The 26,781-nt window shown below is 41.7% G+C and overlaps 1 protein-coding gene across 2 annotated transcripts in view; it reads left to right on the plus strand.

The window, feature by feature from the left end:
- The first annotated feature begins 859 nt into the window (after positions 1 to 859).
- The window catches only part of jag2b (jagged canonical Notch ligand 2b), a 42,916-nt gene continuing 16,994 nt past the window's right edge, over positions 860 to 26,781 (plus strand). Inside the window, exons 1-6 of one of the 2 annotated variants that reach the window (XM_086264778.1) lie at positions 860 to 1,264; positions 1,901 to 2,221; positions 18,070 to 18,124; positions 23,118 to 23,375; positions 24,011 to 24,071; positions 26,202 to 26,332. In XM_086264778.1, the coding sequence (XP_086120904.1) occupies positions 1,196 to 1,264; positions 1,901 to 2,221; positions 18,070 to 18,124; positions 23,118 to 23,375; positions 24,011 to 24,071; positions 26,202 to 26,332 (895 nt within the window). In that variant the 5' untranslated portion in view covers positions 860 to 1,195. The remainder of the gene's footprint in view (positions 1,265 to 1,900; positions 2,222 to 18,069; positions 18,125 to 23,117; positions 23,376 to 24,010; positions 24,072 to 26,201; positions 26,333 to 26,781) is intronic. The other variant, XM_086264779.1, reaches the window with a different exon arrangement.

Raw genomic sequence — 26,781 nt, forward strand, 5'->3', positions numbered from 1 at the left:
AGCAGAGAACAGAGAAGCAAAGGAAACAAGAGAAAATGTATGATGGGAAATGCTGCACCAACAGTAGGTTTGTGTTTTTAACTTAAGATCCGCGCAACACCTAAAAAATACTGGAAAAATTCGAACATGATTTCATATTTTTAAAGTTGACGAGTATTGCATAGACAGTAGAGGGCGCTCTAAACTGCAATTCGTGGACTGAAAAGTGTTGCGTTGTATGGAGTATTTTTTTTCCTTCCTCTTTTTTTTAACCTTTAATCGCAGTTAATAATCCAGAAATGTGGATGATTAGATTAAATACTTTAGCACCTCTTTATTTCTCCATATCACTCCAAAAACGGTGTTAGTGGCAACAATTTTAAGCATTATTAGATCAAATCAAAAGCAACCACTTGAAAAGAAAATGAAACTGTACTGTAAACGAATCAAGTAATCCCCGCAGATTAACGCCAAACATTTAGCACACTTGTAGGGCTTTATTTTTTATTTTTAACTTTAGGAGCAAATCATTTTTTTAATGTGCCTTCTGCCATCGGGCGTCACTTCATTTAAACACCCATCCAAATTTGTCTCTGGGCCTAATTAAGACTGTAATTAAAAGCACAGCAGCGCCGATAAGTTCCTAATTTGACATAGGCTAATGGCCATGCTCATTATAATATCTTTGCGGCCGCGTTTAATTAAAGTCGACCCCTGCTTTGTTTGCACGCTGTAATGCGGTTTGTCTAAATGAAGCTCAATAGAAAGGCAGTACAATTCAAGTTTTGGGTGGAGGAGGATTGAAGTGGGGGTTATTATACTATTGTCCGCCCCTTAATCCGGTTGGCTCAGAGACTGCCCGCAGGCCAATTTGTAAGTGGTTTGCGGAGCTGCCAATCACAGCAAACATCCTCTCCTCAGGCTGTGGCAACGAAACATCTCAGTTGCTGTGTGGAGAGATTTGACGGAGGGACGCTGCTGTACATGGACCATCACTGCGCCTGCAATCCGCCGCCTGTTCACACACACGCATGTAATGCCTCGCTGAAATCGGGACGTACACGTTGGAGACGACACGCGTGTCAATATTCCATCTTTGCATGTATGGAGAGGAGGAACTAGTCGCCGGGTCCGCGGCTGTTTGTCTTCTTTTTTTTTTTTTTTTTTTTTTAGATCGTCCCCCCCTCCCCACATATCACTCTAATTAGTCGGAGGCATGTGGAATCTCACCAGGATTAGGAATTGCTTCCCAATAGTGTGCCTGCTGTTGACGTTATGGACGGAGGTAAGAGGGTGTTTTTAAAAATAATTTATTTATTACTCGTATTTAATTCTGCTAATTTAAAAAAAAATGTTTAAAATTCAAATTAAAAAGTTGGTGGGCGTGGAGCGATGCGTTGGCTCTCCGGCGACGCATATTCGCGTCACATTAATCGATAATTGAATTACGTAGCCGTCAGTTGTGGAGCATGTGATCGTGTTACCATGACAAGTGTAAGGAATTGATACAGGCTACTCTCCATTTTGGTTTAATGCTGACTCCTTTATTTGAATTTCTTCATCTTCTTGAGGGGAGAGAATTAGGCCTGAACCAAACAAGTTGTAAGTTGGATTGCATCAATTGGCTGCTGCAGCGGTTAATTCGCTCCCGTCTGAGAGTAACCTGATTGTCTAAAATCCCAGCGTGCAAACTGTACGCTGTTCACGTGCTCCATTCATGATGCAGAAAAATATTGTGGCACATCCACCCAATCTCCAAAACCTCTATACCGTTTTAAATGGAGAGTAAGACTCAGATTTGGCCACTTCCATACTATTTTTTTACGCACCAGATTAAGATGTATAAATTATGCTGTAATTTCTCCACAAGAGCCTATATGTAGTTCTCTCTATTAAAAAAATGTATATACGTTGGTTGTAGGTGTCCCAGTCAACCGGCTATTTCGAGCTGCAGCTGATCTCCGTGGAGAATGTAAACGGCGAGTTGGCGGACGGGGAGTGCTGCGACGGTCCCCGGAGCTCCCAGGACCTGAGCTGCACTCAAGACGAGTGCGACACTTACTTCAAAGTGTGCCTGAAGGAATATCAGATGGAGGTGGCCACCACTGGCTCCTGCACGTTCGGAGCTGAATCTACGCAAGTTGTCGGTGGAAATACGTTTTCTCTTAAGGGCGCCAACAATAACCCGAATAAAGTCGGCGATGCTGGCAGGATTGTGATCCCCTTCCAGTTTGCTTGGCCGGTGAGTGATTTCTCTTGCTCCAGTTAAGCCTTTCTTTACCCTTTCTTCAGACAGTGCATCATTTTGAACCCGGTTTAAAATGTAGGGCGGGTTTGGGTTTTTTCCCCCTCCTTGTTACATGTACCCGCGGGCACACACACACGCGCGCGCAAGCACACACCTGCAGAAACTCGTGGGTAGAAAACGCTCTGGTATTCTGCATAATGAGGTTTTCCCCAGCAGCACCTACCTGGAGAAAAGTTCATATTTTCAAAATAAGATCCACAAGATTAAAAAAATAAAAAAAACTACAGCTAACAGTTGCTTCCAAATTTAGTTGACAGTCAGTTATTTTGTTGATTATTTCATCTGGAGCTTATTTCTCAAAGGTCTGAGAAACACATCAGAAGCTGAAACCCCCCAAGTTGGTTTTGCTTTGTTTTTTGTTTTTTTTCTATTTGAAAGTGAGTAAAATTTCTGACCCATTATGAAAACGATTGCAGATTACCTTTAACTTTTGAGCAGCTATATCAACAATTGCTTGTTGCGGCTCAAATTAAAGCGATTCTCCTTTATGCTGTTAAGACTGGAGACAAGAACCTGTAAAGGAGTCGCAGTTGGAATAGATTTAAAGCAGTGATCCAAAATGATTTTGTAGCATCTCCCACCTCCTCTGTCTTATTACAGAGAAGCTAGACCTCATTAAAGGGGGTGCTTAGCAGCATCCTGTCCTTATGAGAACTGACACACATCGGGGCTAAATGATTACATGCTTCACAAGGATCCGATTGCAGTTACAGTGTTTCGCAGTGTCAACTGGGTCATCTTTTAAAGTTGCCCTGATATATGAGGATTGGCTTTGTTCCAGGCCACCAGCTTGCACCTGTCAAGGCCGTGATGGGGTGATTACTCTGAAATGCTTTGATATGTAGATGGTGGCGGATGGGGAGTGCTTCTGCTTTTATGGAGAAATGGTTACGGCAATGCTTTTTGCATCAGCAAATTGCTGATTTTAAAGTCAAATCAATTTATTGAGCCTTAGCTCGTTAACTTAAAGGTTGAACCTTATTGTTTGCTACTCGCAGTTTTGTGGGGTGATTGTTGGTGTGTGGGAGTGAAAACTCCTACTTTCACACATAGCAACATTCAACAGCCAAGTTTTACAGGTGTAGGAGATTGAGGGGATGCAGCCTGGTTGTAGGTGCTGGTTGGATGAATTCTGTAATACAATAATGAATGTGTTACATTATGCTCAAAGTTTGAAATATGCGTCAAGTTGGAGTGAATGATGCCTTTGGGTAGTAGCTCGATGTGCACTTCTGGCTGGTTTTGACAACTCTCCGCCCCTCTTCAGCACCCAGGAGCCTCCTCTCATGCTGTGCTTGCTAGGTGGCTGCTTGTGGTCCTTCCAGGCCAGTTAACCTCATTTCCCTCCAGATAACTGATAGCTGATAAAGGAGCAATTTTACTGTTTGAGGTTTTTATGATAATGAGTGCTTTCCTTTGGACACTCTAATGTCAAGCACTGTTTTCACACAGCCTCGAACACCTAAAGGTGTTCTTTACTATAAAGTAGCCAGTGAAACTCAATATGCGAACGCAGACGTCTGACACAGTTGGGGTAGACGTTAAAACGTCTTTAGGGGGATGTTTTGTGTCAAAGGAACTGTACTGCACATTATTGGCTGCTGTTTAGACCAGGATGTGTGTGCTGTCTTTTGAACTGCAGTTGAGGATGGATGACAAAATCAGCAGCAGTTTCCTAACTAATTGAGTGCTTCAGGTTTTATTATGATAAACGAAGTGAACTTAAGTACAAGTGGTTGACCAATAGTGAAATAACAGCTGCATTTACTTACTTTTTAGGTTCAGAGGAAATAATGTCTAGAAGCATTTGGATACAAAGGCATAATTTTGAGTGTATGCCACCACAGTGATTATTTGTGCAATAAATATTCAGTTTAAGTGGAGATGTTTAGCTTTAATTCAAGAGGCTGGGAGAAATCCTATTAACTGTTAAGGAATTAAAGCCATTAGGAGCTGTAATGTGATTGGGCAAATGAACATAATCATAAATTAAAATATTCATTTTCAAAAAAAAATTTTTCTTTTTAACTTTTCACTGAATCTGAGCAAAACGTTGTGCTCTACACTTGAATTCATCGGTCTTTACCTGTCTTCTGTCACATTGCTTAAACATCAGCAAGCCAGTGACAGCTGGTTGGAAGCTACGAATGGCCATATGTTAGACTCCCTGCCCAGTGTTGTAGAGGTGATGTTGTATTCCTTGGATCATGAGCCGTTTTAGTCGATTCTCGGCGTGTCTAGTAGACATTTTATTCTGTTCCTGGCGCCAATTACTGGTCTGCACCTCATGCTAGTGGAACTGAATGATAATACATCTACCACCTGGAGCAGGAGTGGGCAATTAATTTTCCCATGTTAACCTGAGAAAATGGGCCTGTTGTGGAGGACTGCACCAATAAGCTTCTGACGAGATAAAATTAACAGTGAGCAGTGAGTTCAGCTTATTGTTGAAGTCTCTGCTCACTGTGAGCTTAACAATAAGGGCCCGTTTTCTCATGTGGCCCCTTGGGAACCTTAATTGCCCACTTGGGTACCTGGAGGTGTTCTTCATATGAATTGATCCGACAAAGGGATTTTTCTGTACCATGGAAAGGATTCCGGGATAATCAACAGCTTTTGTGCAAATAGCCCAAAGGCTATGTTAATTGCCTTTTGATCCTTTGAAAAGGATGGAGCACCATATTTATTAATGACTTAAAATGCCTGAAATCTTTCCTCAAATTGAGGCAGTCTGCTGTGTCCAAAATGACTTGATAAAAGGCTAAAAGACAAAAAAGTCAATGTCTAGCCATATATATTCACCATCAAGTTATAATTCATCTGAGTTGAGTATTCCTTCGAGTCTAACTCAAACTTCATATGGACTAACTACATGGTTCATATCTCATAAAATATGATCCACTGAGGATCTCAACAACTTGAGGCAGAGGTGAAGAGGGCTGTTCTGGTGTGTCGTACTTCTGTTAAGTGCCCGGCTGATAACGTCGCAGTATTCCAGTGCCAGATGTCACAACAAGTCTTCGGGGTCACTGGCTGTGGCCTTGTTTCTTTCCTCACTGAAGAAACAAAGATGCAGTGTACTATTGGCTGTGTCATCTGGTCAACTGCCCATTTCGAGCCACATGAAAACCAGCGAGGCCTGGACTCTTCTGTCATCTTGAATCAGGCTTGAGCAGAATGAATGATTTTATTCCTGCTCTCAATTTTGATCCTTATCAGATGTTGATGTCAACAGAAAAAATTCTGCTTAGGTTGCTTTTTTTGATGATAATAAATGTTCTTGTTCATACTTAAACATACACTTAATTAGTCTCACACTTTCTTATGATAGCGGAAATTTGAATCCTAGGATCTTGGCTATGCAAGTCTGCGTAATTTAGATCGATGGTTATGTTGCTGCTAAAGACACTAAGTTTCAATTAAACCGTTCACCTAAGCTAAATCTGAAAGTGAACATTTAATCTCAGTCTTGTGTAGAGCACTCAGGCTGTAACAAAAAAAGGTTATCATGTATTCCTGGAGACGATTGTCTCCACAGAAATAGTGGCTCTATGCATCATAGTTTCTTCTGTTCTTCTATCATCACACCAGTATGATTCAGCTGCTAATGGCTGATTTTTATCCATTCTTTGGAATTCTCCCAGTGATTCTCTGTCTTGTTGTTCTCTTGACAGCATGCCAGTAAAAAGACTGATTAGTGATGCCACCTCTGAGCTCAGCCTCCACTTTTTTCTTCTCTCTCTCTTTCTTCAGTCCTAAATTTACTGCTTATACTCTCGTGGCTTTAAATCTTTTTGTTAGACCGACATTCATATTGTAATTAGGATGTCACCAGAACCAATACTTAGAACTTTTGATTCAGATATTCTGACAACACGATGGTACTCGTGTTTTTCTTTATTACCGTGGGTACCGCGTGCAGCATATCTGCCACTACAGTTCTTCTGGAACTGAAGGGGGCAGCATATGTCTACAAGTGTTCCAGTCTGTCCTTACATGCTGAAGAAGAAAGATGTCCATAAGCACGCAAAAAAACAGCACATGGAAGATTGCGACTAGTACAACTTCTGCGATGTGTCCACCCTAACTTGCGGATAGGAAAGGCAGTCAAACCAATATCCAAGTGATACTGTCCAGCTTTGTAGACAAAGGGAGGAAATCCTTTAAATTTAGTGAAGGAACTATCCATAGACAAGATCTGTCCAAAGAATTCGAGGGGGAATGAGTTTCAATGCAACATCTTCTTAAAATATTATTTTTCTTAGGAAATATTGCTATTTTGTTTGAGATAGTTGGCATTGCAGCTGAAAAATCAACTGTGTTCCCAATGCTAACGTTCAATCTCGTAATGTTAGTAGGCAACGCAGGAGCCATCCTAGCATTTCAGTCTGTGTCCTGTCAATAAAATATAATAACCTTCGGAGGGACTCTGCGTAGAGCTGCTGCTACTCCACATCAAAATGACCCAGCTGAGGTGGTTCAGGCGTTTGACCAGGATGAGCGCCTCCTGCATGAGGTGTTCTAAGCATGTCCTACCAGAATAAGGCCTCGGGGTAGACCCAGGACACGCTTGCATCTTTTGGCTGGCCTGGGAGCACCACTTCCATGTTCACTTGAATAGGCTGGAGGACGAGGAACGGGGAGGTCTGAGCTTCTCTGCTTAGGCTGCTGCCTCTGCAAGCCAGCTTCAGAAAAAGGATTGATGGATAAAAATCTGTTTCCCATAGAAATCTATATCAGTCTTGTTATTTATTTATTTATTTTTATTTTTTATAATCGCAGCCATCGCCATCTGGTGGCCTTCAAATAGAATGCAGGGGTTTCCACATAGAATTCAGAATGCACCGAATTGGTTTCATTTGTCCAAACTGGAAACGAAATCTACCAAACCTTTGTTAGACATTGCTTTGTGTTTGGCTACTATCACCCATCTTGTCTGTAACTTACTGAACATTATGGTGATGGAGCGGCTCTGATTGGAGGTTCTTGACTTGGGTCCCAGTTGATTATGAGCAGACTGGGCCAAAGGGGGGGGAAAAAGGAACAGACTCAATGATGGTTAAATCAGGGTTAGGCTAGTCATTTCCCTGCGTTTCCATTATTTAGGCCAGACTAGGTTAATCACTGATTTTCTTAATCTTGGCCTTAGAAAGATTAAAAATAAGCCTATTTGCTCATTAAAATAAAAACAGCGTTCATGTTTAATAAAGCCCATGGACCTTATGCAATGTAGATTCACATGCTCCAGCTCGCAGATGAGCTGACCAAGTTAGTGCCTTGTTTGGCCACTCTTATTGAGTTTCCTTTTTGTTGGCTCATGCTGCGTGCGTACTTCTGGAGAGCAAGTGAAAGAGAGAGCCACGTCTTACTTCCATTTGAACACTAATGAAATTGCCGGTGGAATTTCTTTTCCTATCTTTCTCTCATCCTCCCTGCCCTCAAGTGACATCAGCCGGACGTCCGTTTGATGTGATCCTGCCTGTAACTCTATCCGCTCCAGGCTTTGACATGTATCAAGCCTCCATCCTCACTCTGCTAGTTAATGGATGTAGGGAGGTAGTTTAAACTCTACTGGGATCTACACCAGGCATCAGTGTCATTAAAATGCTTAAACTACATATTTCTTAAAATAGTTTGTTTCCTAGAATAAAGAGTTTTTAAACACTCTGACCCATCTATGGTAAAGGGATAGTGAGTGTGCTACAGGTTGGTTTATTTGTTCTTCCGCTCACGCACTCCCTTAATGTGTAGTTGGTCTCATGCGGCTGATTATTTCAACTGTGAGCAGATTTGATTCACAATTAAATGACATCTCAACTTAGCCGTACCTGCTAAATTTTATTTTACATAACTCTTTTCTGGAGCAAACATAAATTATTGGAATTCCTGTTTCATGCTTCTGTTGAGAATAAAAGTACAAAAACCTCGACTGACTCCTAGAAGATGGTCAAGGACACAGTCCCCAACTCAGTCATTGTGCTTGTATCAAGTTATGAATTATACATCCTAGGATAAAGATGCACATTCTGGGATACTAGGTAGTAATTGTGTTAAAGTATGCTGTGCACACATTTGACAGGTGTGAAGTACTTGCAAGATGAATGGAAAAAGGAAGTGAAGTGGTTGGATACTGCATCTAGCAATATATATGCATATCCAACACCACATATCACCTATAACATGTGATCTATTTGCTCCTGACCCGTTATCAGAGTAAAACTCCGTAGCAGACAAAACCTTCTAACATAGAACTCTTTGTCTTATAAACGTCAGCAAATTTGAGCTTGAGCAGCGGAAAATGTTCTTGAGTATCATCGCATTTCTCAGACAAGGATTCTTATTGATGCATCTGAATATGAGAATGAAGCAGAGCATTTCAGTGCTTTGGTGATGCACTTTGGCTCATGTAATGTAGGTCTTTCCTCCTTCCTCCCCTCTCTGGCTGAGGGGCAGCTATATTATTTTTTTTTTTTCGACGCGCATGCACACACACACAGAGAGAGAGAGGCTAAAGCAGGCTGCCATGGTTAACCACACCTGATACGGAGCGTGTCAGAGCTGTTGCTAGGAGACGGCTGCATAGGCCTCTAGTAAACAATTATCTTTGCTCTGTGTGGCTCCCTCCCCCATCCATCCTCCTCTGGTCCCAGGGCTGGTCTGTGGAAAGCTACTCACACGAGTCTCACCTGTGATTCAGCGTTGTTCTGTATCGATTATACAATTAGCCACTTGCACTGAACTCCCAAAGTGACATAATGGGACGTAAGAGAGCCTTTCTTTTTTTTAAGAAGTGGTGATTAAGATGTGGTAGCCTACAGTTTTATTACTTTTATCTTTGCATGTTCCTCTAGGCTTTACTGCAGAATGAGATTTTTTTTTTTTTTTTTTTGTTCCTGAAATGATTGACCATATTCTTCCAATTTTATTAAGTAAAAAAACCTGTAAATTATTAAACAAAGATGTAAACAGATTAAATTTATCAGGCAGTAGCTCCACACTTTGGGTTCTGACTTAGCGGACTGACGTAAACAACAGTCCAAATGCTCTGTGCTACTGAGTGAGGGGGGGGGCTTCAGTGAACTGTGATGAACTGACATCTTACCATGAAAGGCTCACTAATAACTGGATCATTTCAGTCTTTACAGTTCTCATCTTTTACAGTTAAGTGCAATTACAGATTCAATCTTTGGACATTTATTGCAGTTTCACGCTCTTTGACTCGTGTGTCTCAAATGGGAATCAAACCTCTCCTAATGAGCTCGTAAATATCATGTTCGTATATATAAAGTTTCTTATGACTTCAGAGGAACTCGACAGTTATTAATGTCAGACAGCCACTTTTGTTTATAACATAAACATAGCGTTATCGCTAAGTCTTGGTGACTGAAAGTAATGCTTCTGTTTTATTGTAAAAACGGTCATCACAATTAACTAATTAATTGGCTCTGGATATTGATCTTTAAAAGTAAGTCGACTAAAAATAAACCGTAAACGCCAAGTTTGTTTTTAAAAGGAACAAAATCTCTAGAATCACAGCTGTTTTCATCAACACTGGTAAAAATGTTGCAGATGGGTATTTTAAGAAGATGTGACACATCCTGTTTCCACACTGTATGAAAATAAGCTCATTATTTTTCTTTGGCGTAAACCATATTTTAACCAAACCACTGCACTGCGAATGCAAATGGGCTTTAAGTTGCCATTGAGCCATTTCCTATAGAGTCATGAGAACACCTTGTGCAAACATAACCAGAGGCAAATTGACGCACAAAATTTCAAATTGCATCTGCGTGGTCCAACATGCAGACTCTTGTCATTTTCAGTGGTAAAGGTTTCAGTTCAGATTTCATTGATGTAAGTAGAAGAGGGAACATGTTAAATGAATAAAACGGCGAGATTTAGCACAGTGAATCTGTTCTACAGTGTACCTACTGTAATTTTATAACATCTGCTGTGTAGTTAATGCCTTCCTTAGCTCGACTACATCCATAATGTATCGAAGTTTACTATCTAAACGTTTTTTTGTTTTTATCAGTGTATGTAAGGTTGGTAACTGAAGGATTTTTGCTTTATTTTTTATTTTTTATTTTTTTTAAAATCCTGTCTAGAAGGGGACTGCATGTGCTCCTTTGTTGTGATCTCACAGGTGAGAGAGGGTGTATTCATGAACGCGTTTAAGACGGTGGTCTGAGTACTCTCTTGTGGATCTGAGCTCATGGGACAGATGAAGAAAACTCCACTGTTTACATCTGCAGAGTCTGCTCAAAATGAAACTGGTGTTTTCAGATTTGCTGTAAATGCACAGTGCACCTGCTCCACCCGTGTGTGTGTGTGTGTGTGTGTGTGTGTGTGTGTGTGATTTTTGTTTTTTTTTTGTTTTTTTTTCTGCTAAAGATCAATGATATATTTGGTATGTTTCACATTTAAAACACTGCAGCAAAAGCACTGTCTGGTATATCATCAGTCCATTTGGTAGCCAGTGTTCATATTAACAGAGGAAGAAGTGCAATTGGTCTAAATGAAGTAAAAGGGGGAGGGGGGGTGACACCTTGATTAAGGTGTCATACTTGATCTACAGATGTAGGCTCAAAGTTACACCTGAAAGGACTCACAAGCACTGCTGTATGTATTTTTTTTTTTCTGGTGGAAACCTTTTAAATCATATGACAATTTCTTTTCCAGTATTTTCACCACATACTTTAAAAGTCATTATGTCTCTTATTGTAAAAACATTGCTTAAGTAGGTGGCACAGTGACCTGCTTGTCAACGAATGCTGCACATGTTATTTGTATAACCCTGTTGTACAGTAAGTTGTGTGTCGGCACATGTGTGTATTTCCATGGTCACTCTGCATTGAAGCGTGTTGTTGTGGCCCACCACATCCCCTGCCTCTTGTTAAATGAATGGTGTGCAGGTGCAAGAGGCTCCTTGTGGGGGTAATTAAAGCATGTCATTACATGGGCAGTTAAATTGTCACTGTTCTGTTGAACTTGTTTGAAATGATAATGGGTCTGTGCTGGAGGCGGTCCTGGGTTGCACTCGAGTCAGGAGCCCTGTTGCTTTGGATCAGGAATTGGCCTGTTAATGTTTCTGAAGCATGCTTATTTCTCTAGTACCTCTTAGACCTCTGAAGGCAAATTAACTCCAGAGGAAGTAATTTGCAAATATCCAAGACGCTGCAGTAATGGAGATTTAACCTGTTTGAACTCTGACTTGTTTGTCACACTTGGCACGCATCGGGATGAACTCATGACATGTGGCATTTCTGTCAATAGTTTTGTGACTGTCAGTGAATTATTTTCAGCTAACTTACAGCATTTAAACTGCCTTTGTAGTGTCACCCCTCTCATCCCCCACCACATCTTAGCTTTTAGCTAGGGCTGCTCAATTAATCGAATTTTAATCACGATTACGATCTGGGCTTTCAACGATCATTAAAAATGACTGAGCCGATTATTAGCCCCTCCCTCATTTATCCGCGACACCTTAAAGGCCGGTCCGTGAAAATATTGTCGGGCATAAACCGGTCCGTGGCGCAAAAAAGGTTGGAGACCGCTGATTAAGAGGACCCGAGGGAAGCTCGGAAAGCTAAGCAGAAGTTATTTGGAGAGTGACTGCCGTTGGTTGAAAAGAGTTTAAAAAAAAAAAAAAACTTCAGTGGTGTTGCACACTATTTTATATTATTTTTTTAAAGTCATTGTTAACCCTTTAAAGCCGGTCAGAGCAGCACGCTCCGTTTTGCGTAACTATTTTTAAATACCTGTAGAACCGGAACCGTGTAAGCTAGCGCAATAATTTGTTTTGCATATGAAACCGGAGGAGTTGTACTTACATCTTATGCCATCAGCTTGTCCTCGGTCACGGTTTCCTTCCACATATAGCTTTGCAAAAATTGCATAAAAAGCGCTTGCAGCAACAAAAACATAATATTCCAGAAACACGCTTTGCCGTTCCTATCAGCTGTTCGTAACACTTCCCACAGTGAAATGATGCACCTGCTGTTTTCTTTGCAAATTTGCATCATAGGATTGTTTTTTGTTTTTCCTGCAGTATATAAAAATTGGTGTATCTCCAAAATAAAACTATGAAGACACTCAAAATAAATTTCCTGTTGTTGTAAACTATTTTTTGCAACTTTATTGTATTTAAAGTTTTGAGGGATAAACCTCTTAAATTTCTCCAAGTAGAAATATATGTAAACAAAACAAAAGCGATTTTCAATTTTTTTGTAGTTTATTGCACTTTTTTGCAATTTATGTAATTACTATGGACTTAATGCATACATATTATTAAAATATGGGCTATAACAGTTGTATTGATGTATAGCAACTTGAAATGCTCCCACAAATGGCACTACAGCATGTAAAAAAAAAAAAAAAATAAATAAAATAATATAAGCTCTGGTGGACTTGGTTCTATAGTAGGTCTTAAAGGGTTAAATAAATATCGTCAAATAATCGAGATCTCAATTTCAGTGAAAATAATCGTGATTATCATTTTTGCCATAATCGAGCAGCCCTACTTTTAGCTTATTTTAATTGTAACTCTAAACTAGCACACGGCAACGCCGAGCTCGTTAGCCTTTGTATACACATGTGCATGCGTCAGTGTTTGTTTTGCGTGTAACACAGTCTTGGATTATGCTGGTTAATTAGCACCAGGAGGGGAGGGGTTTGTTGTATTGGAAGTGCATGGGTAATGACCCTGTTGGCATAGTAGCAGCATGCTCAATGGGCCGTGTGTGTGTGTGCACAGCCGGTATATGCCAGCCAGCCAAATGCCTTGCCTTCAGTACGAGATCTCTTGGCACACGACTCTGGCAGGCGTGCAGAACTCATAGCCCTCCACCTCTCTACCCAGAGAGATGCGACTGTCTGTAATCTGCTTCCTCAACTACACCTGTGGTTGCAATGGTGAAAATAAATGATGCCTAACTTGACTGCTAGAGGACATTTAAAAATAAACCCAACATAATCCTGTGATTTATTTGCCAGCTTCTCCTCCTTTAAAGATGTTAAAATCACAGGATTATGTCATAAATATTTGATAGGTTGACGACACTAATCATATATTTGTGTGCTCAGGATTCTAATTGTCTTTATGACTGAGAATTTATTTCCTACTAGGTTATTTTAGAGTTTTCCATACCTGGAAACCTGGAATGGCCACTGTGCTGTTTCAACACTGATGTCAAGAAGGGTCAAAAACCATCCAACCTTTCTGCCTGCCAACATATGCAAGGACTTTGCCACTGGAGGTCTTTGATCCTTGCCTCTGAACAGATTGAGGAGCTAGTCTGAGAGATTTACATTTGAAGTCCACTCTACTGGCAGAAGTGATGGGAAGCTCACATATTTATTTTATTTTTTTCAAATGTTTTACCCTGAAATGGCTTCCCAAAATCCTATACCTGAGCATGCTTTCCTTCCCTTGGAAACTTCTCTGCTTTGGGGTTGCTTGATTACTGATCCTGATTCATTAGGAAATGGCAATACCAGATGAATTCTGTTATTTCTCACCTTACCTGGTACTAAATATTAAGGGTGACATAGCATGTCATATCTCTCATTAATCCAGATTTTTAGCAGTTCTTCCAGAGATCCTGTGTCACATGCTCTTGTGTCCACTCTAGGAAGGACTTCTAGTGCGGTGCCTTTACACTAGAATAGTGTAAACTTGGCCCTATTAACATCAAAAGCTGGGATTGACATCGCAGATTAATGAAGATTACATGTGGCGATTACTGGCCATGGAATGAATTGTGATGACCTTTTGTCCCATCAGAAGGTAATAAATCAGACATCAGTTAAACTCTCTGTAGACGAGCTTGGAGGTGGGCATGTAGGCTACCTTCAGTGGACATGCGAGACAAAAATAGCTCAAGGACACAGACGGGGCTTTTTTTTTTTTTTGTTTGTTTGTTTGTTTCCTTTTAAATTGCGAGTGCTAATCTGAGACCTTTTTTTATAGTAACTATGTGAAAGTCGTTCTCAAAGCTCGGTTGATATCCCAACTTTCCCCAAGGGACAGAAATTAGTCAATCAAAGCTGTGATCTACAAAGCAGACGCGCCCCTCCAACGATACGGAATTGTTGGCAGACGGGGATGTTGCATGGGATTACACACCAGCCCTGGATCTCACATTCTCAGTATTCTTCGAATGCAAACCCGCACGTCGCCCCCACATACAGAGGGCTGACCCCTCTTTTGAAAAAGAAGCGTGCAGATCCCATGCTTAGTGACCCCAACCTGCCCCGGCTTCCACTTCCCACTGCCACCTCTCTCTGTTTCCCGTCCCTTTTATTATTTCAACAGCCACCTTCCACTCACCCATCCACCCATCGTCTGGCGTGGGAACCTACACCTGTAGCTCTCCCCAGACATCACTAGTGGTACATCCTTTGCTTTTATCATCATTGTGGTCTACTGTGGAGAATTAAATAACTACCTGGAATAGATAATGATTATTATTTTTCCCTTAAATGTCAGTGCATCATTACCTCAGTCACTGAGTGCATCCAACTAACATCCTTTGTTTCTTACCATTGCTCCCCCTTCTTGACTTGAAAGCTAGGATTTCTCCAAGTAAATCCTCTAATCCATTTGGAAGGGTTTTGGAGATTTGACTGCAGATACTTTGTAGTCTCAAATGATGTATTTCACGCTGTCAGACATGGCAGATGTGTTTTGAGTTGAAAAAAGGGCAGGTTAATGATGTTAGGATACTTTCTGAGTCTGATTATATGATTAGGACTTGCACAGGAGCCACTGGCGGCTTGTTTTGACTTCAGCAATTCAACTGTGCTGCTCAGGCTCAGTAGCACACATGCTGACACTAATTGTCCCCGTGCTGACTGTGTCTCTTCATGGACAATGGTTTTGATTGGAATGGGGGTGAGTTACGGTGTTGGGACAAGGGTCTTTGTTCAGTTGCCTTCACCCCCTTCCCTCCCCCACTCCTCCCCTTTATCCCTCTGCCCATCCATCTATCTTGTTCCAACAATTTGGGCAGCTGTCACTTAATCCAGCTAATCACAGACTGGGACGGTCTGTGGGAAACCAGACTAGTCCATGGCTTTGCTCATCCCCAGCATGCGCGATTCGGGACTGTTTACTCAAACGTTTACTACATGTAGGCATGTAAGGAAGCCTGGACTTAAAGTAAACCCCAAAAGGTGCAAGTCACGGTATGACCACCCCTTCTTTGTTTAATCTTTGAATGTGCGTCACGACAAGGTTCGTCTCTCTGCATAGTCTCACGAAACAGACAGGCTTCATTCTAAGATCTCCTGTCCCAAATGCATGTATTGCCACTTATAGTTCCTCTTTATATCCACTGGCATATGCACCCACCCATCCAAATGCTCTGAGTGGGTCGGCCAGCCCACCCTTTTGTTGTTGGGGGAGGGTGGGTTTTTAGAAAGGTCAGAAGCCGTCTACGTGTCGTGGGATGATGCACGTTCATGTATAATAATCCACGTTTGAGCCCGCATCTGTTGTGTGTCTGCGGTCGGATGGGTTGGCAAAGCTTCTGGCAACAGAAGCACGAGTCTGCCCATGCCCTGATCCCCTGATTTCTCTTAACTCCTAACTATAGCTTTCCATCTCTTCACGCCAGCCTTCTTTTCTTTTCTAATGTTGTCTTGCCTGGATACATACAATCTGATACACCTGCACTCCCAATCCTTATTAACCCAAGCTCTCCCGCTCACACCTATCCTGTCATCTTCCATTCCGTTCTCTTTTCACCAATGATCTTCCACAATAACACTCCCCTCCCTTTCCTCCCGCTGCCACCCACAGCCAGACAAGCCTCTTTAATCCAACAGCCCAGCAGCAACTAGCCTACCAGCTTGTTGGTCCCCCAGAACAACAACGTAGGCAGACGTACACATGTTTTACAGTGACCCTCCCTGATTTCTCCTCCTCATTTCATTCAACTTTAAGTAGCTCAAATGCTACTATCTTTTTTTTTTTCCCTTCCATCCACACTGAGAGTAATGCCCCGTCATTGACATTACACTAGAGATCACAGCAGTCACACTGTGGCTACTACAACTGTCACTGGCGGTGACGTAACGAGTGCTATTTAGGTCAGCTAGTTGCCTAGCAGTGTGCCCTGCAGCACACCAGCTAGATTACTGTGATACTGGTTAGCTTGGTTATTTTGTGTGCGGGTGTTTACTCGAGCAGCATCAGCTGTGCAGAATGCTCAAGTTTTTGCTGCATCGTTGCTTAAAACGCAAACGGTTGTCTGGTTTCCATTAAGTGTGAATAAAACAGTTTCAGTCCATAAACTGACTTTCATCAGAGTGGGCGGTCCCGTCTGTCCATTGGTCGAGGGGAGTTAAGCAACCAGAGGAGCTTTCACATTAATGAAACTCCATCAATAGATCATCAATCGTATCTTTGCTCGTCTTTATTATTAATTGCACAATAATTTCAGCAGAGTGTAAAACCCATGTAGCGCTGTCGTACTGGTTAACTGTAAAGCATAACTTGGACAGAAACAAGATAATCCCCTTAGCTGCTGCTTTCTTTCACTGTCTGACAACCAAGGATAAAGCCAATTCATCTCACACAGCTTATACTGGCAAAGTGACCGTACATTTTTGCAGATTTTTCTTCTTTTTTTTTTTAATTTCTTTTTTGATAAAAGGCAAACTTAAAAACTGGAGACTGAAGCAGGAAAGATTGACTTTGGTTAGACATCACTTTTGCACATTAGACTGAAATGTGTACATGTGATCATAGCCCCTGCCTGACATGTACTATATCTTGTAGTTGTATTCCTGAATGGCTCTTATCTCATTTTGATGTGTTTGGACCGCTCTGTAAGGGTACAAAAACTCTTTTAAACCAGCTATAATCCCAATACCCAATGCGATGCATTATCTTCCTGTCATGTACTTTTCACATCGAAGTCCTGTTCCCTGTCTTGGCTCTTTTCCACAGTTGTAATTGTTGTCTTACACTGTCAATGAAACCCAATGATTCAGCAGTAACTTCAGCATACCCTTGGATAATGGAGCCGAGGTCCATATGAGACGCTGTAGTAGCAGTAAAATTGATTTTTGTATCCGTGCGTGCTGATGTTTGAGAGCAGCACAGCTGAGGCTAAAATGATCATCTCCACAGTTCGGTCTGTTTTTAGGAAACGACTGTCATTATTAATGCGTACTGCTGTGATTTTAGGAACAAAATGACAAAGGCTGTTTTAATGTTCCCTTTTTCCCCCCCTCTAGTTACAAAAAACAAAAACTGGTTGGAGAATATTTCATTGTCCTCAATTCCTCTTTGTCTTTAGATTTAAATGTCAACAAGGTTACCTTCAAGACGAGTAAAATCAACTGAAATTCTGTCTTGCAATGCTCACTGGGTTTCGCTACAACAGCCATGTCACAATTGGACTGGTCACGGTAATCACTGAATAAAGTGGAACTTTTCATTGTACAGCAGGTATTACAGTGTGGCCTGTGATTAATAGTCCCAAACATTTGTGCGTGCATTGGAATATAAGGTGTACTCTGAGACTCTGTTTGCAACTTCATTTACTGGAAATGCATTGATTTCTGTTTGTAGAAGGAAAAAGAGCTGCAAAAATGCAGCTTATGGACACAACTATTACATGTGCATGATCCTGAAGACTCCTGTTATTCACATTATACCAGTCAATGGCCAACGCTAAACAAGCTCATTTAGGCCCACCTGCCCAAAACTAAAATAATGAGTCATAAATGCCATGTGACTAATGTCTTTTTGTTTTTGCTTTTTCCTTCAGCGGACATACACGTTGATTGTAGAGGCCTGGGACTGGGACAACAAGACACGAGAAAGTAAGTTTAAACCTCACCTTCATCATACTGCTTTGGATTTTACTATGTAGCGTTTGTCAGTAAGAAGTGTTTAGTACAAATCTTGACTGGCGTTGGATTTCTTTGAGTTTAGTATCGACATCAATACTTGAGTTTCGAATTTGATTTGATTGCAATCCAGTGTGTGTGTAGTAAGGGTTTCTTTTTTTTAATGTATTTTTTCCTTATTTATTTATTTTAATACAGTAATGAGAACATCTTACAGTTAAAAAAAAAAACCACGACGCTACATTACGTTTAATCATTTCCACTAAAATGTGCCAAAGATCTTTCCAGCATATCCTCCAAATTTCTTAAATACTTTGTGACACATAGTTTAATGATGGCTTAATGGCAGAGGTCACGAATTACAGGACTCCTCATAAAGAATACAAGCCTTGGTTTTCCTTGGCTATGTTGGCTGTGGCAGTCAGTTTTGACCAGCTGTATCCTGTTTTCCTTTGGTTGTGTCCGCTGGGTGGACTCCTGTAGAGCCTCTTTTTTTCCCCATCTGAGCAGTAGCCCAGTCTAGGAGGAAGAGGACACATTGAGGCATATAATGTCTGCATGTCTAGATGTAACTTTGATCTGTGAGAAAGGTGTCATTTTTCATGTGTCTCTATTAACCTTATGTGCATGCAAGGGTGAATTAATTTTTGTATTGAATCATGCCATCCTGTCTTGTCCAGTCTTGAGCTTATTCTGTTTATATGAGGTCACTGCATCCTGTTTTGTCCATAACATCAAACACACTTCCACTTGAGAATGCAGACAATGGAGAAGAAATAGATTTTGACATCATCACTCTTTGATTAGACTGTGCATGCCCTGTGTAGTCTCCTGTTTCTGCACTGATTGTGTACATTTACGGTAATTAGTTCTGATGAAGGTGGTACGGCCCAGTTGTTGAGTAACAGACCAGTTGATTATCTGCCAACTACTCTCGCTTTAGTCTCAGCCAAATCGCTATAAAGAAGATGAAGATTTTTTTTTTTTTTCCCCAAGACATGGGACTCCTCACCAAGATGAGAAGGAAAATGCTGTGCTTTTCATCATTTGCCAAACTATAGAAAAACCTTAATTATACTGTCCTTTGAATCTGAGGCAGTTTAGATTTTATTTTATTTTCATTGTCATTTTCAGATGTCACTGGCTTTTATGTCCCAAATTTCTTACCTTAGTAAGTTCAAGAAATAACAATGTCTGGAACAAACACGTTTGGTTTTTTCTTTTGTGGAGGATGGTGGGCCAGTCTGCAGTAGTAGCAAGCTTATGTCAGAGTTGGGCAGTTATTACAGCTTTTCTCAGCAGGTGGGAGGGTTGGACAGGTCACACGTGAACTTGTCTTATCTTTTCATTAGCAGTGGTGTCTTGTGCTTTTCATAGCAACGTGTTAGAAGTAGGTTTATTTCATGAGTAATGGTAAGGCAACTTTTTATAAATGGGGAGACTTGTTAGAAAGACATGGACCTCATTCTCCAGTAGTTCTAAGACAGCGCTCCCCAAACCTTTTTGCGCTACATGTCAGACATGATTTTTACGGACTGGCCTTTAAGGTGTCGTCCATAAATACAACAAAATAAAATGATACAACAAAGACAAACTGTGGTATTTTGTAAATACAATAATAACCGTGAATTCACTGTGTAATTGTAACTTTACTAGCAGCGTCCCCCTGAAATGCGCCAACAACATTGAGAGTAACATTGTCCCCTCTGCCCCTTAATGCTCTCTGGTCACTATGGTAATGCATACATATTTCTTTCAAAATAAGACACAACTACAACACAGGAAAAGACCCAGAGAAACAGAGTTAATAATAATTTTAAAAAAAAAACAACAACCTGAAAACCATAAATTTCACACCCAAGCCTGAACTCTCGCAGCCTGGTACCAAGCGACTCCTGTACTGGTCTGTGGCCCGGGGGTTGGGGGACCGCTGTTCTAAGATGTCAAGCCTTCATCTAGATTTACAGAACAGAAAAGCATCATCTGAACCCCTTTGTTACTGATGGTAAAAGATTTTCTTCCACCAAAACTAAAGCGCCAGTCACACAAATTTAGAGACCTATCAGTGGGTTTTTTGTCTTCTTTGGTTGCACTGACTGGTCTGTAGGCCTTAGTAGAGCCAAGATCATGAACATTGAAGCACCAGTTCTATTACACCAGATCTATACTGGGCCAACACCAGAACACCACATATTGGTGAGAATTGGGGTGCAACAACCAAATCCGTAGTTTGATCTATACTAATGGATACATGTGGAACTGCAGCTTGAAGCCGTTGTAACCATTGCAAGAAAAAACAAAAAAAGGAGCCTGTTAAGTCAGTTGGTAGTGCTGAAAAAACAGTGCTTGTATTAATATGGACACCAATGCTAATGAATCAATGCTGGGACATATTCAGTCTTCCTTCCTCATGTTTCCCTGTTCGTCCCCGTTGTAGTGCTCCTTTGTCATTCACTTGCCTCTTCAGAGACCTCCTCACCCCAGTGGTGTACTCTGACTCACTGTGTACTAGAGGTGCACTCTAACTAGAACCTGTAGCAGGTGGAGACTTTGGAGAGTTTGCAGAACAGAACAGGGTCTGCATTTGCAAGCTACTGCAAAGTTGAATATTCTGGAGACACGCCACTCCAAGTGTAGCCATAGTTCACACTTGTCATGAGCCAGCGATACTTAAGTTTTTCTTTTGCTTGTCATTGAACTATTTGTTGTTTTTGCACAGATGGATTCTTCATTCTCAGTCTGAGACATTAAGTTGAACTTGTCTGGCCTGAGTCAGCATCGGGGTCATGTCTGGTCCTACGTAAGAGCCTACCAGTGTGTCGAGGATGTCAGTGAGATTCCTCTCTTTCAGCGTCATGTCCTCCATAGCACCCCTCTTCCCTTCCCCCTGTGTCCTCAGGAAAGGCCGCCGGCTGTTTTCCTTGTGTTTATCGAGCAGGAAGTGGACTGGACTGGGTGGCCGGGCTCAGTGTTTAGACGCTTAGTAGCAGAGACCGGCTTGGGCCCCGAGCCCATTGTTCTCTATCTGGCAACCACCGAGGGTTATTTCTGTTATTGTTGCTTAATTTTGTCTGACATTGTCAGACTCCAGCAGAGGAATGTGTGTGTGTGCGTGTTCCTGCTTTAAAATGTCTTTGGAGCATTGAGCCCAAAGCCACGGAGGAAGTCGCAGGCCCCCATATTTCCACAGAGATTGTTCTCCAGCTTTGACTCCACTGTGAAAAGATTGCCTGTTATTTCATTCTGCCCCTCAGAAGTAGACTGTTTGAATGCTAGAGGATGATTGGCTTTAAATGTTTCACAGATGCTTCATGATGGTGCTTGTTTAAAGCTCACAGATGATATGTGCTGTTGCCAGAAAATTGACAATGAATTTCAAGAGCGCACTTAAAATTCAGTGGGTACAATTGAGTGTGACTGTACGAATGGATAGAGGGTCCACATCAGCGTCCAATTTTCAAATTGCTTCAAATAAATTAGTTTTTAGTCATCCTGATAAGTATACCTCAGCCTTTAAACAACTTAGTTAATGGAGAGACTTCTGCATAAAGGTTTCACTCCTTAGATAGTGTTTTTTTTTAAAGTGCTTGATTGATCTTCATTACCTTTTAAGTTGATGATAGCAAGTGGAAGCTTATTTACAGAAAGCAGTGACCTCTGATGCTGAAAAGCGAAGCCACCAGAAAGTGCCACAAACTGCAGTATCTCAAAAAACCTCCTGAGAGTGACTGAAGATGCAAGTCAGGTCCAAGAGATTCTCATATTAAAGTCTCCAACTGTAATCTTTTATATAAAGTCTACTGTTGACACTCTGTTAGATGCTGTGGCTCGGTCTGTAACAGACGGACAGAAGCGTGCAATAGGCAGGGGAAAGAAAAAGTGTGAGGATCTCAGCCTGGGTAGTGGGTATTTGTTGGTTATTGCACAGCATGTGTGCCTTATTTATGTGGTCCGAGTGTTTGTCAGAGTCTGAAATCGGATCTGTTACACTTTTCTGTATTTTGACTGTTAAACTAGTCGATTATTTTAAATCTGGCTTAAATGTGGAGTCTACCACACGTGCAGGCACCGCCTGTGCAACAAACGTTCAGAATTAATATCTCTGTAAATGCTCAGTACCAGCCAGATTCCCCCCCCCCCGCTGGTGGTGAGCAGAGAAGGCTCCCTCACTTGCTGGTCAGACCATCGATTTGCAAGAGGGCAGCCAATCAGAAGGAAGCTGGCTTAAAAAGAGAGACCTTGAAATGTCTTGCTTTTATAAACGGGGAGAACTATGCGGGTTTACTTCGAGCTATGAGGATTGTTATGAACTGTGAATTATACAAATTAACTTGAGGGTTGAGAATAAATATGGAGCATTACAGAGCTTCATAAAGTTGGTAAAATTCACTGAAGTCTGGGACCGCCTAAAAATTTAAAATGAGTGACTGTAGTTGGTGTTCGTGTAGGGAATACTAATAAGCTGTGGTGCTCACTTTGAGGAAAAAGCTGGGAATGATTCTTTACATGGCACCAGGCAACATCAGGCTGTACTTAAACACCACTTTCAATTTACCTATTGCATACCTCTCTGATCTAGTCACGTTAGACTCTTCTCTCCCTCCTCTCACTGTAAGTGTAGCTGCTCTCAGCAGACAAAAGGTGTGAAAGTGAAATGAAGTGAAATATTAATTCAGTTTATGGCAGGATATTATTTTAGCACAAGTCCAATAAAAGCTTCTAAAGCTAGTGTAGAACATAACAAGAGAAAGGCAATAATGAAATGTCATCGTCTGAGCTTTACACTTTGTGTCGACTCTGTTGACCGCAATGATCAAGTCAAAAAACTAAACTGCCGTATAGATGGACGTTTTGTCAGGACACCTTTTGAGTGGACTAATATCTGATCCAGTGTCAGGTTGAGTTGCTTTATGTGTGGTGAGAAGGAAGTGAGTCTGAATCGCACATTCACCCCGTTTTGTTTCAGCTGAGGAGGACCTGCTGATTGAGCGCAGCGCCCGCACTGGCATGATCAACCCTGGTGACCCCTGGCAGACAATCATGCACGATGGGCCCGTGGCTCGCATCACTTATCGTATCCGGGTAAAGTGTGACGAAAACTACTACACTAGCACGTGCAACATACAGTGTTCTCCTCGTGACGACTACTTTGGCCACTACCGCTGTGGACCTTTAGGCACCCGTGTGTGCCTGGATGGTTGGATGGGCCACGACTGCACAACAGGTGAGCTCCTAGCACCTTAAAATGTCTTCAAAAATAAAAATAAATGCGTGAATGAATTGTAAAGATTCGCTGCCTTTTGAGATCTATTTAATGAGATGTCTTTTAAACTGTTTCTATTAAGTTTGGGTTCAGATTTTCAAAGGGAGTCCGATCAGTTTACTCTTTACTGATCATCAAGGCTATAATTATTAAAGTAAGATGGCAGAAATGTGCAGTATGCATAAATAAACGTAGAATGTTTGGTCAGGTCATTATTCTAAAGTCTAGCAGTGTTGAGGTCATGCTTGTGGGTGGTGTTGGAGAGAGTGGGGGGCCCTCAATAAATCATCCAACTGACCTTAGAAGATGAAGGGTGAAAAAGGGGAGGAGAGCGCAGAAGGCCTGGCTTGTTTGTTTTTTTTAAAAAAGAGGGTGGTGTTTTATGCAGGCCATAAAGTTGTCTAGTCAGGGTGCCATGAATTTTCATGTCTTGTTGCACTTGTTAGGATGAAGGCAAACAAAACAAACCAGCGTCTCTACCACCCACTTTCTGTCTTGGTGCCCCCTTTCCTCCACTTCTTTAATTACCTGGGTTGCATGGGATGGGAAGAGATGCATTTAAATAAACACATGTTGTTGCTCTTTTTCTGTCTTAGCGATCTGCAAGCAAGGTTGCAACCTGTTACATGGCTCATGCAGTGTCCCAGGCGAATGCAAGTAAGATGACTGGGAAGATTTTATTTGATATGCAAAAATGTGAATCATAAATGCAGAATCTTTCTGTTTCTGGCGCTGTAATTTTCTAAATGTATCACATGTCGTAAAATGTTAGATCACTGTCATATTGCTCATGCATTTTTAGATGAAATGTTGGTTTTTGTTTGTTTTGTTTTTTTTTGTTTGTTTTTAAAACATACAAAATTGCATCGGTATTTCTTAAAAATTCAGCAGAGGAGCTAAATCTGTGGGGGTGGAAAGGCTGGATTTAAAGCAGAGGCACCTTCACTTGTCGAAGCCTGTTGTATTTTGTGTGTGTGTGTGTGTGTGTGTGTGTGTGTGTGTCAGCCTTTCCCTCCCTCGTGGGCATCTCCACCTCAGTTCAGAAGAAAAGGGCAATGCCGTACCAGCCTTCTTGTATTTTTAGCTATCCGAAATCCTCCTTAGAATACCAAGCACCTCATCAGGCTTCTGCAGCTCGGACTGAAGAAAGGGACTCGTCTTGGTGTGTGAATTTGACCACTGCAAAACGTGCTGGGAATTGTCAGATGCTCTCCCCATCCGCATTGCAGTCCTCCTCGAAGGGCAAGGGACAGGAGCGGAAATGAATATCCCGCCGTGTTATGTACATTTCCCAAAGTGGAAACGACAATTAGATAAAGTGACGTTGGATGTCCCAGTGAATCCACGTTTCCAGGATGTGGTACATCCCGTCGTCATTTCGCCACCCCAGTCTTTCACCTGCTGTATCGGGGGGGGGGGGGGGATGCTTGCCTCCACGTGTTAGGAAAGAGAGTTGGCCGAAAGCTGAGGAATGAGGGAATGGTGTTTTCTTGTGCCGTCCTTTTTCTAGTTAGCGCATTCTTCTTAGTCATACAAAATGTCAAGTTGCAGTCAACAGGAAGTGTGACATCAATGGAAGAGCAGCAGTAAAGAGACTTCCTGCAGCGGCATGAATTTAATGATGCCTCAGGTCACAGAAAGCTTGCATCAAATCCCTTGCCATCTCCCTTTATTCCCTTTATTTCATCAAGGTTTTATGGGCTTTGCCTCGTCTGCCACGGGCTTTTGAGAAACACAAAGGCTAGTACGTGCCTGTTGTCACACCACAGTATTGAGGCTTTTTATTAGCCCGCATTAGGCTTGTTCTGACATATTTAAGAGGTTTGCTGCAGTGTTCCTAAGAACTCCTTAGATATTAATTGTAACCCTTCTATATGGAGTTTTGCTAAGTTTCATAAGTTTCACATTTGTGATTAATTATATCAATAAGGACAAACTACAGATTTACTCTTTGGATACCTTAAAGCAGTCTCCGTGTTCTTTTTAGTGTTATTGCCAAATTGCTGTTAAGCTCTCTGGTGGTAATTGAATACAGTGGATGAAGCATGCCAAGTCTTACCCTGATACCCCGGACCCCACAGTCTGAGACTGGCTGGAAGAGGGGGTTGGAAGGGGGTGCTGAAAGCTCAGAGAGGCAGCGGTGCCGTCTGCAAGGGGCTCAAAATAGCAGCCAATTGACAAGACAGCTGCCGTGACAACATTTCAGCCTTGGAATAGCCGAGTACAGTCCCGAAGCGTCAGACTGCTGCGCATAAACACTGTATACACACAATCACCTCCAGCCACGCACTCTCAGAAACATCACGTCACCCTTGTAGCCCCCAAATCCGCCTCACCCGCATACTCTAACCCAATGCACAGTAGCTACTGGAAGTATCCTTAACCCCTGCTGCCCCGGAATGTCACCCTCTACTAAGATTAGTTGGCAGAAGACGTCCATGGGATGTGTTGACACTATAGCAGGTACAATATTAGGTTTGTTTCCACGGGCTGTCTGTCACTTGTGCATCATTAGTAGCTACAGCAGCTCACAGCCTAATGGGTGTCTTTAAGAACTGTTCTTAACAGACGCTAGTTTGGTTGTGGTGATTTATAATCAAGCATAAAACCATATCAGTTTCAAAACTGTTGGACATAAGTTGCAGATTGTTTTATGTAGATATTTTGAAAAGATTGATTCATCACCGATGGGTGATTTCACTATATTAGGATTCGGACCATGAAACCAACAATTTTTCAAGAAGCTGTTAAAGGGAAATTATTCATGGCTGTGTTCTTGTTTGGCAGGTGCCGATATGGCTGGAAGGGCCAGTTTTGTGATGAATGTGAGCTTCATCCTGGTTGTGTCCACGGGACTTGCAACGCCCCCTGGCAGTGCAACTGCCAGCAGAACTGGGGTGGTCTGATGTGCGAAAAAGGTATGGAAGAAATGCTGTTTATTTATTTATTTTTTTACAAAATGTATTCACAGGGACTCTCAACACCAGGCAGGGTGAGTCGTTGTTGTCGTTCCTCTGCTCCCCCTCCAGGTACAGTTTCTTGGATTTCATGAGTAATAGATGAGCAAGCTTCTCACACCCTGACCCATTAACATTGAGGAGTTACATTTATCTTTATATTATTATAGTTATTCAGTTATTACAGAATTACACTGTTTATATGAGGTCTGAATTATATTTACTGCTCATTTTCTCTGAGTGGAGACCGGCGGCTGGATAGTTTTACTGCTTGTGTGATCTGAGCGACAGCAGGGACACCCGATCTCCACCCCCCCACATCCCTTCGTCACACAGGGCTCTTCAGGGGATGAGAATGGGCCCTAAGATCCCCAGCGGAGACTGATCCCCCTGCTCATTTATTTACCAGC

The sequence above is a fragment of the Aulonocara sp. 'chitande type north' Nkhata Bay genome, linkage group LG15 (assembly GCF_057382095.1).
Source record: "Aulonocara sp. 'chitande type north' Nkhata Bay isolate Kocher_YH1m ecotype deep benthic linkage group LG15, A_spYH_male_GT1.1, whole genome shotgun sequence".
In the NCBI taxonomy this organism is placed as follows: Eukaryota; Metazoa; Chordata; class Actinopteri; order Cichliformes; family Cichlidae; genus Aulonocara; species Aulonocara sp. 'chitande type north' Nkhata Bay.